General features: G+C 49.0%; 4 protein-coding genes across 4 annotated transcripts; 2 read left to right on the forward strand and 2 right to left on the reverse strand.

Annotated features, from left to right (window-relative positions):
• Positions 1 to 942: 942 nt before the first annotated feature.
• On the forward strand, positions 943 to 4,669 carry TERG_08968 (uncharacterized protein; the record flags this gene model as incomplete). The annotated part of the gene is made up of 2 exons (XM_003231609.2): positions 943 to 1,758; positions 1,864 to 4,669. 2 exons carry the CDS (start codon positions 943 to 945, stop codon positions 2,632 to 2,634), a joined length of 1,587 nt encoding a protein of 528 aa, XP_003231657.1. The 3' UTR covers positions 2,635 to 4,669.
• A 238-nt stretch (positions 4,670 to 4,907) lies between these two features.
• Positions 4,908 to 6,877, forward strand: TERG_07957 (uncharacterized protein). The gene has a single exon (XM_047748856.1). The coding sequence runs from the start codon at positions 5,857 to 5,859 to the stop codon at positions 6,760 to 6,762; it is 906 nt and encodes a 301-aa protein (XP_047604847.1). The 5' UTR covers positions 4,908 to 5,856; the 3' UTR covers positions 6,763 to 6,877.
• Positions 6,878 to 7,930: 1,053 nt separating this feature from the next.
• Positions 7,931 to 14,961, reverse strand: TERG_07958 (uncharacterized protein; the record flags this gene model as incomplete). The annotated part of the gene is made up of 2 exons (XM_003231611.1): positions 7,931 to 14,919; positions 14,946 to 14,961. The coding sequence occupies 2 exons, from the start codon at positions 14,959 to 14,961 to the stop codon at positions 7,931 to 7,933; spliced, it is 7,005 nt and encodes a 2,334-aa protein (XP_003231659.1).
• Positions 14,962 to 15,917: 956 nt separating this feature from the next.
• Positions 15,918 to 17,033, reverse strand: TERG_07959 (uncharacterized protein; the record flags this gene model as incomplete). The annotated part of the gene is made up of 4 exons (XM_003231612.1): positions 15,918 to 16,168; positions 16,226 to 16,383; positions 16,455 to 16,712; positions 16,774 to 17,033. 4 exons carry the CDS (start codon positions 17,031 to 17,033, stop codon positions 15,918 to 15,920), a joined length of 927 nt encoding a protein of 308 aa, XP_003231660.1.
• Between the last annotated feature and the right edge of the window lie 56 nt (positions 17,034 to 17,089).

Raw genomic sequence — 17,089 nt, forward strand, 5'->3', positions numbered from 1 at the left:
CGGCCGTTGAGACAGCGCGGGTTGGTGATGTAATGATGCTGGCGTGTCGTTTTTTTCGCTGTTTGCCCGCCTCAAGGCGAGCCACTGGAACGGTTATGCGTTTAATCACAGTTTACCCCTTTTTCGTCTCAATGCAGTTGGCCTCCTCTCGCGGTCGTTGTTGATGTCATCGTCGCTGTCAGTATCGCTTGTCAGTGTCGCTGTCGCTGTCGGTGTTGTTGTTTTGTGTTGATATCAGGTGTTGATTAGTTAGTTAATAGTTGTGGGGCCTGCTTAGTTATCTGATCGTCACGCTTGGTTATCTTTTTTCCCTGCGCTGCCAAAGTGTCGGGACTTCACCAACTTCAACTCTTCAACTTCGACGAGACGGCGGCGGCAACACAACCAACAGCGGCCCCAGGAAAACGCCGGAACAGCGGTTGGCGGTAGGTTCACCCCCATTGGAACTGTGGGATGTGTGTGTGTTTTACTAACTTTCTTTTTAGCGGAGGTTGCCTTTGCCTGTTGCGTGGATCGTTTCGTCATAGCCCTCTCGACCTCCTTCCCCTGTTTTCGATAAAAAGCCGGCAACCCCCCATTTTCTAGCCCTGCCGTGCAAGGAGAACACCTCACCAATCCCCTTCTTTTGAGGGAGAATCCCTTTCGAACCTGGGGTTGGTATCATCTTCTGGGAAATAGCTCTCTCCTGCCGCTCTTTAATTCAGTCCCGTCATCGGTGCTGGACAGGTCCAATTGCGTCCATTAACACTACACCATTGCTGCTCCTCCGTCGATTAGCTACCTCAGTTTTAGACTGCGCCTATAGCAGCTAACTGTCGACGTTCCCTGGCTCATTTTGCTCTGTATGCTTGAATTGTTCGGCTCAGCGCCACGGAAAAGGCAAATTGGACACCCCCTAGACGCGTCATCGAATTTGGATATTTAAGTGCAACGAGCTAAATCATGGTTCGAGTGAACACTCTTGCTCATCGTGCGCCTGACAGCCCTAGTAGACAGCTTCTGCAGGACTTGACCAGGGATCTAGAACAGGTCCGCATACATGGCGAAGAATTAAAACTTGTCAAAGCTTACGAGAGCCGGACTTTCTACGAGAAGCTTGATCAGATAGATCGGGAGAGAGAAGAGGTTCACACTACCGCGCTCAATGCCGCGGCGGCAAAGCGTGACCAGAGAAGGCTACAGGCAGAGGAGACGTTGCGACTCCATCTGCAGGCTGTAGAGGAAGAACGCAGGCGGAAAGAGGAGGCTGAGAGACGGCGACAGGAGAAAATCAGGCAAGAAAAGGAGGAGAAAGAGCGAAAGCAGAGAGAAGAGGCTGCCAGGCTCGAAGCAGAGCGAAAAGCAAAGGAAGCAGAGAAAGCTAGACAGGCCGAAGAAGCCGAGAAAGTAAAGAAGGCCGCCGAGGAGGAGAAGGCGCGACTCCAGCGGGAAAAGGCCGAGCAAGAGAAGAAGAAGGCGGACGATGAATCGAGACTCAAAGCAGAAGAGGAGGCAAAACGGAAAGCAGCCGAGGCAAAAGAGCAACAAGCGGCGACCAAACAGGCTGCTCTTGGTATCAATCATCGGAACCAGCAGGAAATCCAAGAGCATGAACGCTACCTGAAGCTACATGCTCATCTGAAGGAGTTCCGGTCCTACATGAGAGCCCAGACTAAGTCAAACACCCTCCTGAAGCAACATATGGGTGACATGCGCCGAACCATTCGAAAGTGCGTCGGCCAATTGGTAGCAGATGATAAAATAGCAAATCAAAAACCCGTAAGTACCGCCCCGAATTTCGCCTTTTCCCTAACAGGCAATCACTCGAATGAGATTACTGACTAATTCTTTCTCTTTCTCTCTTTTTTTTTTAATCTTATGTAGACCAGGGAAATCGCGGCGATTTTGAGAAAGGCGCAGGAACTAGCAGAACCCAGCGTAGATATACGACAATTCATCGCGTTTCCTCCCCCGAACATCGCAAATGCCGAAAACCCACAGGTCCCAGCTCTCTGGGTATACCTGCTGAACATCCTCGCAAAATCCATCCTCGCGCAGCTTATGGCCGAAGCAGGCGTGACTACAAAATGCGCCGAACCACTAGGCGTGCTTACAGCCCAGATATTCTCCATGGATGCCTTTTGCTACCAGGGCCAATCCATGATCGACATTCTCCTGGCAAAATACAGATTTCTCTGCCCTGTGCTCTGGGGCTTCTACGGAGACCAATCGACCGACCAAGGAAAAGCAGCGATTGGCTGGTTCCGAGAAGAGAAAAACGGTCCCTTCATAAGCGCCCAGCTCCACGAGGAGCGCATGACAGGCCTCGGAGCCGGATACGCAGCTATAGCATTACGAAACTTTGCTAAAAGTCCGCGCCAAAACCCTTATCCCAACAGCAATTTCTGGAAGTCACTTTCGTACATCGTCAACGTGCCCCCCGCAGAAGTGCAAGATACGCATCTTGTCGTGCTTACGGCCATGCTGCGCTATTCTGCACCCCGTATCGTTAATTTCTGGGGTGACATGGGTGTTTTGGCGCTAAGGCAGGCTATCGTTTTGTTCCCTGCAAAGCTTTCTCGCAAGTCAACGCAAAGAGCCATGGTTGAGGACCTGCGAGATATACTTGCCAGGGAGAAACGCATAATCATTTAGCCACTCGACATTATCACTTCTTGATGTTTTATTTGTGAACGGTCACTTTTTTGCATCATATTAGCGAGCGATTTTGCTGCACATTTTTAATTACATGGCTTGCATTTAACGCTACGTCAGACTGGCCGTCGACTCAGCCAAGATCTACAATCCACATACATACGCATCTACTGTATGTAGCCATATGATTCCCCCTGGGTACCTCGCGACAAACCATCAGCGCCTCATCGCATCGTCACAGGCGCATTACGTCGCCCGCGAATATTCGACTTATCAGGCACCCTGCTCAAACCGTTTAGCCAGAATAACTTTTACGCTTTGCGTGGCCAATTTTCTTGCGCTAGTCCATTACCTTGGTGTATATTATTAGAACCTGGGCTTCTTTCTTTTCGATTCTCTTGTTGGTATTTTCCTTCGGAGGAGTACGGTTAATCCGCGGGGCGTTGGCCACTGAATATGATTTTTCTGATCAAGGGGGAAATATAAATATGTGGTGAATTTAGTGCACCTTGATATTTTTTTTGTTTTTTAATAGAGCATCCAATTTACTTCGTACCTTTTTTCAAGACCCTGCATGGCATTCAAGCTACAAAGCTAGGTGGTTACGTTGATGGCATGCCATCCTAGCTTACATAACTAAAGTATCAATCTTTAAAACCCAGCCTATGGATACTGAGACAAATACCCCCGTATGCGAGAAAGAATATGATATTCATGTAGATTTGCCGATACTAATCTCTATGTATGTATATCACATTTACCGTACTGTATACTCGATGAAAGTCGATGAGGTCAATTCTAGCTATTGCGAAATAATGTTAAGCTCGATCAAGTGGGGAAAAGGAAAGCTAAAATGGCGAAGGTTTGAGCCGCATAGCTATGGGTCCACATGTCAATGGGGAAGTACAACATGCTTGTAGCGAATATACACGTCTAGAGAGTCTGGTAAAAACTAAGTATTTCAAATAGTTGGATAATAGATAAGAGAAAACAAGTATAGCTGGGGAGTAACCATTCCATAGTTGTATGTACCATATCAGTTAGGACAGGTTTATCCGTCAATCCCTGCGTATCAGAACTCCTTGATAACAAGATAGAAATACCCACAACGGGCGTTGAGCATTATGACGGATTTCAAATGGGCTTACGGAATGACTTTCGGACCAAAGCCCATTCAGAAAAAGTGTACTATGCCGAGCTTGAGTCTTGGAAAAGTACACCCCTGTAGTTAAAGAGCAGCAAGAGCTACAGACCATCAAAAAGTAGTATCGATCCATTGAATCTGAGGTTAATAATGAGAGCCTGTTTGAATTGACGCGGTTCAAAAACTATAAAACAGACCTTGAGACCCACGAGAGGGTGTATTCAACTATCATAATACAACACGCGAGTTGTGACAGTTTCTTCCCTCGAAGACTACCAAATATTTAGCTAGCAAAAGGTTGGGAACTGATGGTATTTAGTACCTCTAGGTATGTCCGTGTGCAGAAGAAAGTATAGTGCCATCTTATTGGATAGAGCGAGGTAGATACCGTGAAGGAAGCACATCTGGTGCCAAATTCCTTGAGGAGGGTGAGTTGAACCATTTTTTAGAGTGAGCGAAGTTGTTCTAGGGGACCCAAAGAATGGTATGGAACGCACAACTTCGATTCGACAGATTATATTGATGGGTGGATCAAGTTGAGAACAACCGAGATTCTATGGGTATTGATAGGCCCTTTTCTTTCGAAGCTGGCTTTGATGTCTCTTGGTAGAAGAATATCCGGCTTTGAGCTCCTTTATGCCCTGTTTACCAGGAAGATATTCGACTCACCAGCGCCCTCTAGAGTGGAAGGTATTGTAGTGTCTGCCAGAGTACGGTCAGTAATATTAGGGGCTTCTCGATCCCCCTAGAAAGACGACAATAAGGACAGCAAGAAGGACAGCAACGAAGAAGACAGCGATCAATAATTGTCAAGTAGCTTCATGTTCTTTCAGGAGACGCAACAATAGAATACTGACGTATAAAAAATAAAGAAATAAATTTCAATCTCGTAAAGATACAGATAGTTATAAAAAGGTTGTGGCTTCGCAAAAACGTAGTAATCTCGAACTAGAGCCGCAATGCAGCCTTGAGTAAAAGTTAGTCTCAGTTTTTTGTATTAGTCATCTTATCTCGCTACTCCTTGCTTTAGCACATTCGATAGATCTTCAATATCATCATCCTCCTTTCTGACAGTTAGTTACATGGTTTCCTGCAGGCCAAGGGACTCCATATACCTCGAATGTACGCTGCCCCCAGCCACGTCAGCCGCTTGTGACTCCAGTACCGGTACAATCAAAACAATCACATTTTCTTTCTTGACAGTTCTGGTGCTCAATTTTATAGGGCCGTACTGTGTTCTATGTTGAGAATGGGACCTTCAGCACATCACCTAAGCAGCTAGATATAGCCTGACTGTGGCTGAAATAACTAACAAGATAGAGGATTACGCGTGACCTTTCCCCGTTGCCGAATATGACCGGAGAGTAAGAAGTTATTATGTACTCCTGGGCATACATATACATGCATACATGAGCCCATGTCCATTGATGGCTTGTTGTGTAGTGGGTCATGCAATATCCAGCCTACTTAGTTCGTCCGTAACTATGTATCCAACGGACAGTTAGTTAACCATGCCAGGGTAGCGAACCCACTGGTGGACGGAGTTAAGGATTTTGCTCTTAGTTGACGAACGTCCGACGGCTAAACGGCTCGTTGATTCATGTGCGGTTCTCCCTGCATCTGCGCCCCCACGACCCGTCTTGTTAAGACAGATATATGCCGCAGGAGGCGAAGGGGGAGAATGGAGGACAGCAATCAGGGTTCAGCGGAGTGGACGATCGATCCATTCAGGGCAGTGGGAATTTTCAACGGCTGTGGCTCAAGAATCGGGCTGACAAAGGGACCTGATAATTCACTGTTGATGCATTATTATCAATAGCTATTGCTTTCTATGCTCTTCTATTCGAGGCTCAACCTAGCCCCCTTTGCTGTACTTCGAGGCTCGGACGTATATTACAGGATGAAGAGTCATTCAACCCCCTGGGCCATGGTTGGGTTATATATAGGGCAATCATAGCGGATGATCCACCTATTGCTCTTAGATGCCCGGGGAATGAAGTTTCTCGGCTAGAACGCTTGTACAAACTTTACAAACAACTAAGAAGGGAACATGTCTCAAACAGGCGCTGGGGATAAAGATGCTAAAAGGCGAGAATACAACCGAAATGCTCAGCGGATATTTAGTGAGTTTCCAACAGCTCCGAAGAAAGCAAATTATTAACAGTTCTCTAGGGCAGCGGCGAAAGGAACATATCAGGAACCTTGAGCGAGCACAAAATGAACGGATCTCAAACCAGACGGATGTGATAGAGCATCTGCGACTGGAAAACTTGGAACTTCGAAAGGAGAATGAGTCGTTGTCAAGGCTACGGTCGAACTGCAGTTCCCCTTCGATGCTATCAGTTACCGTCCCTTCACACTCCAGCTCAGGAGAACCGAGCTCTCTTATAACTATGAGCGACTCCATCTCCAATAAATACTTCCCCAGGGTCCCTGAGGCGCCTCCTGACACTACATACCCCACTAGCAGCTCCATAGACGAGCTTAGCAGGTCACTTAACCGATTATGCATCTTTTCTCCATACGATATCAACCGGATGCGCAGCTATCTACACTTGCTCTTTCACCCAGTCTTGAGCCTTGTCGTGGATGGTACACCCCTGGATACCCGAATACATTTTCTCGCCCTCGCAAGTCTGGGTCCGTCCCTTCCTCCATCACTGCAACCAACGACTCTGCAACTCCAAGTTCCACATAATGTGTACGTCGACCTCATACCGTCACCATCACTACGAGACGTGTTGCTAAGATCAGATCCTGCTATGGTGGCTGCGTTCTTAGTAGATGTCTGTACATTTGCATGTGACATTGATGACCGTGGACAATTAATTATCTGGGGAGAGGATTTTCTCAATGAAATTTCATGGGAGTTCTCGGTGCCGGTATTAGAAAAATGGGGCGGGTGGTTTCTGCCTTCGATATGGCATGAGCGTGCGGATTTTTGGCGTCGTCACAGAAGTGATTCCTTTTCGGCCACTGGCTAGCTAGAAATAGCGCTGGGAATTTAATTTTTCGTGAATTTTAAACAGTTTCATAGATATCTTCGTACTTTATATCAGCTCTACTTTCATAATATTTTTGACCTTTTTATTCAAGCACAAGAATTTTTTAATATTTTAATAACTATCTAGTTAGTTACCTCTAGATCTCTGATTCCATGTTTTCCATGCCAGCAATGATAGCTACGGCCACTATAGTTAGAATCTAAGGCGAATCACCAGATTCGTAAGCCCATGCCCAGGAACGTCATACTTATGTCACTATCAACAATGAAGAAATTTTAAGAATAAATAAATAGAAATAAATGAAAAAGAAATTAAACGTCATCGGCGTCAAAGACCCACTTGATCGTAAATTTAACCTTGTTTGCCTGTTTGCCGCCGGTCAAGGTGTAGTGTGAGGAGCCGCTCAATCCAACACAACAATCTCAAAAATTATATGGAGTAGAGACGGGCAGGGGATGTGTTTGAGGAACAGCGCACGGCTGGATAGTGCGTGCAGTTTGGAAGTCCTAAGTATATGGAGCTAAGATAGGAGGAGTATCCCGTCTCCTGGAGAGTGATGTCAAATACTACTTGTCTGTTATGGGCTAGTTACTTTGGGAGGCAATGAACTTCAGAGGACCCAAGCAATTCCAGCATTAGCCTGTCGTCAAGTGATGGATGACGAAGGAGGTGAAAGGGAGAGATGGATCAAATGGAAGAGAGATAAACGATGGACGTGAATAATTAGTTATACAGAGAGAAGAATAATAGTAAGGGGAAAGCAGAGTCGGTATCACAAATTCTAAAAAGGAGAGCCGTAAAAGAACAAAGGAAATAAATAAAAAAAAAATACCCATTGGAAAATTAAATATATAAAGTAAACAGGGTGTTGAGAAGGGTGGAAAGATCGTAATCGCTATGCAAAAAGGGTCCAAATCCAAAAGAAGTGTATTAGAGTGGAAGGGAGGGGTGAGGAGAGGGAAGTAAATTGTAAAAATGTGTCGGTATAAGAATCTTAGAAACATGGAATAGTATATGAGTAAGGAACGGGGCCAAAAAAAAAAAAAAAAAAAGAAAAAAAGAAAAAAAATAGGTCAGAGAAACTGAAAATTAAATAGAAAATAATAAAGGGAAAAAGTTTGAGAAATGAAAAATGAGTCATTGAAGTTTATATCTCCGGGCCAAATGGTCCTTCAATAGAGCGGGTGCCAGTTTCTCGCCCAATAAGGCCGCCAATGACACTGTCATTGTCATTGTCGTCTGTCGAGCTGCTAGCGCCATAATGCATTGTTTCGGCATCATGGTCGTAGCTTGAATTGCGTAGCAATGGTGGCGTTGTGGGAGGCATAATGTTTTCTAGTTGGCGGCTAGATAATCTTCGGATGCCCGGATTCTGCCCTCGTAGCGGTCGGGTTTCGGCATACGTTCGTCGTCCTATCGGGGCGGGCGGCACGACAGGCGGGTCACGTGTATTTGAGCTGGGGGGCGTCATAAGTCCGGAGAGAAAACCTTGGGACGCTGTTAATGCAGGCTTGGGCGGCTTAGACGGCGTGAGCTGGTCATCGCTGTGGCTACTGTTGCCTGAAGATGCCGTGGGTGCCGAATTGTTGTTGTTGTTGTTGCTGCTGCTGCTGCTGCTGCCGCCATTCCCTTTACGCCAGTTCCCCCACGCTGCAGCTGCCGCTAGCGGCAACGCACGGGGGGAGGACGCAAGGCTGGTAAGCGATGCTATGCTAGGAAACTGGCTATTGCCTCCAGACATAGCTCTCTCCTTTTCCTGCTGCTGCATCTGTAGGTTTGCTCGAAGGCGAATTGCAGCATCACGGACCGTGTGCTGATCGAATGATGGCTGTGAGACGGCCCGGATGAGATCTCGGAGATCATCAAGGCGGACACTTAGTAATTCACGGAGCCAGTTAATCTCTGTTTCCTTCTCCTTGATCTTCGCAGGAGCATCCCTGTCAATGGTAGATAGCTCTTGTTCGAGTTCTTCAATTCGTCCTTCACGTTGTTGCAGCTGGTCTTGCAATACCATGATCGATTCTCGCAAAGCCTGTGGTGAGATCTTATCGGGAACTTCAGATCCTTGAGCATAAGTCATTGACGGGGAGGTCGTTTGAACCGCCTGCTGAGACGCCGGAGCAGCCTTAGCAGTCTGAGCCGCCTCTGCGGCAGCCCGGGCGGCAGACTTGGCGATTTCGAGCTTCTCTTCAAGACTTGCTACCCTCTCCTGAAGGTGCTCAATCTTCTCATCACGCAGAGCAACAACTTCCATATAATGGGCTTCATCACGTTGTCTATCCTCGGAAGTGTTGTGCATAGCACGAGCGTGTCGTTCGCGGAGGTCGTTGAGGGTACGTTCGTGCAAGCGACGTTGATCTTGGATGGCCACTTCCTTGGACTCAGCAGCATCATGAAGAGCGGCTAATTTGGAATCTCTAGCTTCTGCAAGCAAGAGTTCGTATCTTGCCTTAGCAGTCTCGGAGTCCATCTTGGCATTGTCAAGAAGGCTCTGTACGTTCGAGATTTGAGCCTCAAGCTCTGTGCGAACGAAGTTGACCTGATGATGAGCGGCATTGAGATCCGTTTCTAGCAGTGCTCTTACGCGTTCAGCTTCAAAGTGGCTATTCTCAATAGCCGCTTTGGCTTCACGTTCAAATTGGGCAGCTCTGGCTTGGTGATCGTGACTCTCCTGTCGAACTTGCATCAACAGTGCCTCAAGCTTATCATTTTCGTTCTGAGACTGGTCTAAGATAAATCTCAGTTTCGTGGCTTCCATCTCCTTTTGCTCAAGATCGCTAATGTGAAGTTCCAATTTCTGTCGCTGTTTATGTTCACGATCAAAGTCAGCCTTAAGGGTATTGTATTTGATGTTAGCCTCAACTTCCTTTTTCCTCCATTCAGCCTGTTCACGGGCAATATTCTTGATAAGCGAAGTCATATCTCCTTGTAGTTTCTCAAATCTTTCGCGGAGTTTCTGCTTGACGTCCGCGCCTTCATCGGTCTGAATCTTAAGAATCTCAATGGTACGAAGAAGGTCATTATTTTCTTCTTCGAACCTCTCCTTTTCTGCTCGAGCTTGGTCCGCGCTTGTTCTGTATTCATCAAGGGTGCCTTGAAGATCGATGTTCTTGTTCGATAGTTCCGATAGAGTAAGACGCATCATCTCCTGTTGCTCTTGAAGGTCTCGGGACTGTTGTTCAATCTGCTGGGCTTGAGAGAGATGTTGACTCTTGACCAATTTTAAAGCCTCTTCGGCGGCAGCCTTAGCTTCCCGTTCAGCCATAATACCCTTCTCAGCAGCCTCCGATCGTTGTTGGGCTAGAGCTAGAGCTTCCTGGGCAGCTCGTCGAGCATGGTACTCATTCTCAGCGCGCTCATCAGCTAGTCGAAGCATGCTCTGCAGCCCCTCAACTTGTAGCTTAAGCTTCTCCATTTCTGGAGCCAAGTCAGGCTTCTCCTCAACGACTACCTCCTTGGCATTGAGAGCTGGATGGTCCGAGATGCTTTGTGAGATGATATCTCGAATACCATCTGTCTGACTTTGTTGCTGTGATACCAAGGCAATGGCGGCTTTCACTTCGGCAAGCGTGGAGGTTACTTCGGACAGATCAACCTTTGGAGCTGGCTCTGGCACGGGAGTTGGGCGGTGTGTGGCCAGTGCTTCAGAAACAATGGCCTTTATTCTCACAGCGAGTTTATCATGCTTATTTCGAGGAGACCGTGGTCGGTGATCACCATCATCTTCATCATCCTCGTCATCAGCGTCGCTATGCTCCACCCTTGTTGAACGAGGTTTATACGAGGGATTCTGGGAAATCGCTAGTTGGATGGCAGACAAGCTTCGCTCGATGGGAGCGAGATGGTCTCCCATCGAAGACCGAACTATGTCTTTGACATGGGTTTCGAAGAATGGTGCTCTCTGTCGAAGTTCTAGATCATCCCCGGATAGAATTGCATCGTCCCAGTCACTGATGTGATCTTGCGGTTGAGTGTTTAGTTGACGGATAGAAGGCGGTCCGCCGACGGCCGGTTTGCGTTGCACAAGAGGAGCGGACGGAGGCTGGGTACGTTCATATGCTGGTACCTCGGGACTTTCCTGCTCAAACGGCGGCTCGTCTAGCATGCAAGGGCTAGGAGCGTCATTGTGAGAAACTCGGCTTTGTGCGAGGTTGGACACTGAGTTATTAGCAGAAGAAGCCTGGAAGACAGGTTTAGAAGGAGATTCCCGTCTCTCAACACCAACACTTGAGTCACCGTCATTGAGCTGTTTCATAACAGCATCAATTTCATCTTCATCTGAGGAATTGACGCCCTGAGCAGTGAGTTTCTCAACCTCTTCAACCTCTTCAGTTTGTTCGGCTGCCTTGAGACTAGCTGTAAGAGTGCTCTGGTTTTTGACAGGCTCAGGAGAATCAGGTTCGGAAACAGCGTATCGTGAAGCGTAGAGGCCTTGTTTCTTTGGCTTAGAAATAGGAGTCTGTAGGGGTGATGCAACTGGGGAAATAGGCTTCAACACTGGAGGCTTGCTTGATATGAACTCGAATGGCTTGGCAGTAGGTTTGAGCACCGAGGCCTTGGGTTGATCAGCGATATTTTCCGCCGGGGACTCGTGCTCTTCTTGATCATCCCCTTCAACAATGGTATCTTGTTCCTCTTGGTCAACAGCAGCATCTTTATCTGCTCCGACTTCAGGTTGCGCTGGCTGAGACTTTAAGGTCTCCTGGTCATCGACAATCTTCTCATCTGCAAGAATAGAAGGATGAGCAACGTTGAACGCAGCAGCATCTTCTTTGTTTTTGAACTCAAACTGCTTGCTATCGTCCTTTTCTTCAACAATTTCTCCTTCTTCCACTTCCTCAAGATCATCGTCATGCGCGGACAGAATAGTTTCGATAATCTCCTCTTCTGTCCTCTTGCGGTTCGCAGCTATTTCGGGAGGCACCTCATCACTGTCTTCAATCAGAGTAGCAGTGCGTTTGGAATCGGCCGCAGCAGCAGGTGACATGGTAAACATAAGTTCACGAGTAGTGTCACTATGGTCACCGCCATGACTTTCGGCGCGACGAGCACGTTTTTCTCGGCCCTGAGCACCAAATCTACCAGACGCATCGCCATCAGGTTGGTCATTGCTCTCTTTTCTATCTCCAGGACGCACAATAGGAATGGCTTTGGACGCCTTTGTGGGTGGGATAATTGCTGCCGGATCAAAGTTATCAAATATTTTAGTTCGTGGACCTGATGGAGAAGGTTTCTGGTCAGATGAGGGAAGAGTGAAGTTTGTTCCGGGATTAAACACTGGAGCCGCAACATTGAAGGTGGCGGAAGAGAACTTGAAGTTACTTGGAGTGGAGATTGGTTCTTGGGGTTTCTGGACTGGAGCGAATGCTGGCGCTTCAACGTTGAAACCGCTGGAATGTGCGCTGTGGGAAACGCTTTGCGGCACATCCTGGTTGAAAGCGGGCCGTGGATGAAAGCTGCTGAAGGTTGGTTGGAAGGTATTATTGGACATGAATGAGAAGTTGGTCGGGGAGAAAGAGGATATGGAGGGGTCGAATGCCTTCGCAGCAACGTTGAGCTTTGAAATGGAGGAAGTGGACTTATGGCCTGGGATGAATGTCGAGCCAGTGCTTTGTTTGGCCTGGTGAGTGTGGTAGTCATCCACAGGGGAGCGGACATCCTTGATACTGGGATTTGTCTCAAGATCGGATGCCTCTTCCTCGATATGAGATTTGTGAGCTTGTTGCTCGTTGAAAATATGCTGTTGGAGTCGGCTGGACTGGTTGATGGATTCAGACGGGAAGAAGGAATGCTGTTGACCCATTGATTGTTCAGGAGCAGCCCATCGAGAATTCATCAAGTTATCCTCTACTCTTGGCTCATCCTCGAGCACGGGATTCTCCATCTGGTAGTCCCTTTCAACCCCCTTTTGCAGAGTCTCGCTTACATTGTGTCGATGGCCTCGAGGGGTTGGATGGGCGATTTCAGGTCCAGAATGGGTTGATTGAAGGGTGGTATCTGCTTCCCCTTCCATTTCAACGTTTGGTTCATCCATGGGCTGGTGGTGCATGGTGTTTTCATATTCGTTCATTCGACCTTGTGGCGTGCTAACACCATATGGGTTGTTAAAGTGTGAATGGGGTAACATACTGGCCAGGCCAGGGTACTGCTTTGACTCATCGAGTATAGGTGAGACAGAGTGCAGCAGAGAACCTAGGTTGGGCATGTTGCCTATGTTAGTGGGAGTGATGCCATTTGGCCTTATACCATAAAGATTCTGTGGAGTATGAGTGCCGTGTGCCGGCGGAGTAGGCTGGAATGGCAAGAATGGATAGTTTGTTTCATTCCCGTACACCGGCTGGAATTGTTGAAAGGGAGATTCGGGATGGAATCCAAAGGGTGACGCAGGAGAGTTCATTGAACTGATGTTGGAAGTTGCCTTTGTGGATTGGTTGAAAGCCGGAGAGAAAGGGTTCTGCATCATGTTCAGATTGTTGCTGCCAGCAGAGGAGGTAGGGATGGGAGGAGAGATGGTGTGCCCAGGTAGCATGGGCATCTGCGAAGAGTTGCGGCTCATGGCTCCCGGCGTAGGTGACATGATGGGGTTGGGTTCTGGATCTCCCAGGCTGACGCCGAGAGCTCGAAGTTTCTCTTCCTTTAAGAAATCGACATACTCTTCCCAAACGGACTGATCTGGGAAACTGACGTGGAACTGCTTCTCTTCGAGTTCCCGGCGTGTGTCTGCAGGATCAGGATGGGTCTGGCGATTCTGCAGATCGACCGTGACCGGTTCTCCGCGGCCAGTTCCTCGAACATCGTATCCCTTTTCTTCCCAGCTATCCAAGATCTGCTCCACGTCGGCGGGTGTTAGAAGTCGTTTCCCCCCTTCGGCCGATCCACGGCTATCCTCTAGAGGGAGTGCGATGATGCATTGCTTTCCACGCCAGGCGACTTTCTTTTTGGGGCGTAGGAAGGCTGGAGCAGTGCGAATGGTCTCTTTTGGTCCACTAGGTAGAGGCTTATCTAGTGCATCTTCCACCGGTGTTGGAGGGAGCGGGAGAGGCTTATCTATGGGCGAAACATAAGTATGTTGCTGTGGAGGCGGATGCACTTCCGGTATGGTGAGTGGCTCGAGGTTTGACATGGTGACGGAAGCGCAGTCCTGGTCGCAGGCTTCAGACTGGGATTGGGACCTGGCAAGTGAATGAGATCTCGATTGAGATTGAGAGCGGGATTGAGAGCGAGACTGGGACCGGGACGATCGTTCAGGGTCCTGGCCAAAATCCCAAAAGTCGGACTGTTTCAGGGTGGCCGTGCTCGCCTTGGGAGCGTGCTTTGCCCTGAGATGAGCAGGCCGGGACTTCCAGCCAAACTCTGGTCTCTTCCCCTTGAGCAAGCTTGACGCAGTGGGCGTCTTGAGAAGATCTTCCTTGTAGTTGTTGTTGTTGGCACTGTCGTCGTCGTCGTCGAGATCAAGCCAGCCTTCCGAACCGTCGACACGCTGCTGGTATGCGGTTAGAAACGAACCAACGTCGCTGTCTCCTGAGTCGTCACTCAACCAATTCGTCCGTTCCGAGCGAGGCTTCCCCGTCAGATACTGATTGATCCAATCCTGCGTGAAATCCTTGATGGACTTCCCACGGTGCCGGCTGACGCTGCTCTCAGGCTGCAGTTCCCGTTCGAATAAGGTCGAGGTGAGTTCGGGAAAGGGTACGATACCCGTCTGGCTAGCGGAGTCCGGCAACAGCTGCTCCTCAACACGAGCGGTCGTACGGATGGAGAAGGGGGAATTCTCGAGGTCAAGTTCAGACTCGAAATCGCCCTGTCTGCTCCTCAGCTGCCAGGAGACGCTCCGTGGGCTGGGCGTGGCGTAGGGAGAGCCCCAGGCGGCCGTATAGTAGGCACTGGCGTCTGTTCGCTTGTTGTCTGGCGAAAAGGTCGACGACTGCGCGTCCGAGGTTGGGCCGCGGTATCCTCCTGCGGAGGGGACAGCAAGTGAGGTGCCTGCCGCGATGCTCGAGACCGCACTTGGAGTGACGGACCGGCGCAGTGGCAGTGTCAGCGTATGTTCCCGCTCGACTTCAACCTCGTCGTCGTCGCGGTGGAGGGACGGCTGCAGGATAACGGGATTGGGAGAATTGACTGCGAGAGTTGGGCCTACAGGTGATGCACACGTCAGTCACACGCAGCCAATGCCATTGTACGCCGGCGTCGAAGAAAGAACAGTAACTGTCGCTTCAACGCTGCGGAAGAAAAAAAAAAAGATATCTTACTGTCCGTCTTGTCTGATGCAGCAAGCACAAGCTCGCCGCGTTCGATGTCTGCCGGAATCTTGACGCATAAAACTCAACGGCCCTGGTGCTGCCGTTGGCTGTAGAAGCGTAGCAGGGCCGCAGTAGTACGGAGTACAGAGGAGCTGTCGAGGCCTCGCCGTCACCGTCGCTGCCAGCCAGCAACCGTCGAAATTAACGCCCGAGAATATATATATATAAACCGAACGAGAACCGCGCAGACAGGCAGTCAACCGAGTAAACACGTCGTCTATTCACCCCCCCCTTTTTTCCCCTTGTGCTTCTTGTAGTTTGTCGGAACCGTGGTTTAGCCCAGGGAACGAACCATGGCTCACGAACGAGTGCCGCTTTTTGGTCTTCGGGTCTTCTCGAGGCCGGATCGTCCGACAAAGTGGGATGCCGAACGCGATGAGGAATCGACGAGAAACGAAGACGCAAAGAAGAAAACAAGAGAAGGAGAAGGAGAAGGAGAAAAGCTGAGCGTTAGAAGTTGAGGTTTGTCGATGTCAAAAACGGGAAGCCAAAATTGTTATTATTACTTTTTTTTTTTTTTTTTTTGGTGTTCGCGACGCTAACTAACGTTGATGATATTCTTACTAAGACGCGAAAAGGGGTTGAAGCCGTGGATGGCGAGAGTTCGATGGTGGCAGTCAAAAAAGGAGAAAGAGACTTACAAAGAGGGTCGAGAAGACGATGTTGATATTGATATTTGCACTCATGTTGGTAATTAGAAGCAGATAGAGCAGACGAAGTATGTGAGACGAAGAGAAGGTGAGTAAGAAAACCGGTGTATGTCCATGGCCAAGCTATGCAGATATACAACAACAATTAAGGATTAACGATTAGACTACTCGATAGACCAGTCTAGTCCTTCTTCTTATTGACCTTGCAGTCGGCGTTAAACTTGGACTTGCGGTCAGCAGTGTACATGCCCCAGTGGGTCTCGTCAGCGGCATTGCCGTTGTCACCGATGCTCTTGGGCTTCCATGGCTCGTCGAAGGCCTCGAAGTAGAAGACGTCTACACCCCAGGCGAGCATGGCGCAGACACCCTGCTGGTAGAATTTCTCGGCGTTCTTGGTGCCAGCCTTTGCCGCGCCGTAGTCGGTACCGCCGTCTAGATAATATAGGTGTTAGTTTATGTGATAGCCGAGAGGGATACGGATGGACGAACCGGTAGGCCAGCCAGTTTCACCGATGGCAACGTAGGGACTCGAGCCCTTGGGGGCTTTGTCGGCAATATGCTTAGCAGCCCCGACCAGGTCGTCGAAGAGGGTTTTGGGGGCCTGATCGATGGGCTTGCCCTGCCAGAAAGCGAATGCGTTGACCAACCTACACTCGCGTTAACAGTTCGTTCAAGCATGAGGAGAGACCACAGACGGAAAAAATGGGGAGACACGTACAAGAACTCAACGCCACCCTGGATCAGGGCATCAGCAGTACCGTCGGCGTACTTGTTCCAGCTATCTGCAGTGCCGACCTTGATTTTGGGGAACATATCCTTGACATCCTTGATCTTCTTAAGTAGCTCTGGACCAGTGAAGTTGCCGCGGTAAAGCGTCTCAGAGCCAACGGTGATGGCAGCAATGATATCTTCGTTGCCTGGGACAGCCTTCTTCAGTGCTTCTACATCAGCTTTGTAAGACTCCTCAACATCAGGCCTGAAGCCGTTAGCGTCACCATTATCAAAGCAGAACAGCCATCCTTTTCATGGAGACTTACCAGATACCGAGAACCACCTTGAAGCCCTTTGCCTTAGCCGCTGGGAGAATGAAAGCAGTGTTGCCGCAGTCAGCAGCCGCGTATGTCCTGACGGTGCGGCCGTAAGCCTTGAGGGTGTCAAAGTCCTGCTCAAAGTCGGTCTGTCCCTTGCATGTACCATCGGGCTTCTTCACGCCTAGAGAGAACCCCAGGTTGCCGGCAGCGAGGACGGCAGCCGGGCTGGCCGCCAGAGCCAGCGAGAGGGCAGTCGAGAAACGCATCCTTTATCGTCCTATGTTGGTGATGTGTCCAAGGTGTTGAGTTGGGACGGGGTTTG

Source organism: Trichophyton rubrum, assembly GCF_000151425.1.
Source record: "Trichophyton rubrum CBS 118892 genomic scaffold supercont2.11, whole genome shotgun sequence".
Taxonomy (NCBI): Eukaryota; Fungi; Ascomycota; class Eurotiomycetes; order Onygenales; family Arthrodermataceae; genus Trichophyton; species Trichophyton rubrum.

What these genes read in the sequence shown, in the direction of transcription:
- TERG_07957 (XM_047748856.1), top strand. Translation starts at nt 5,857, where the DNA reads ATGCTAAAAGGCGAGAATACAACCGAAATGCTCAGCGGATATTTAGTG.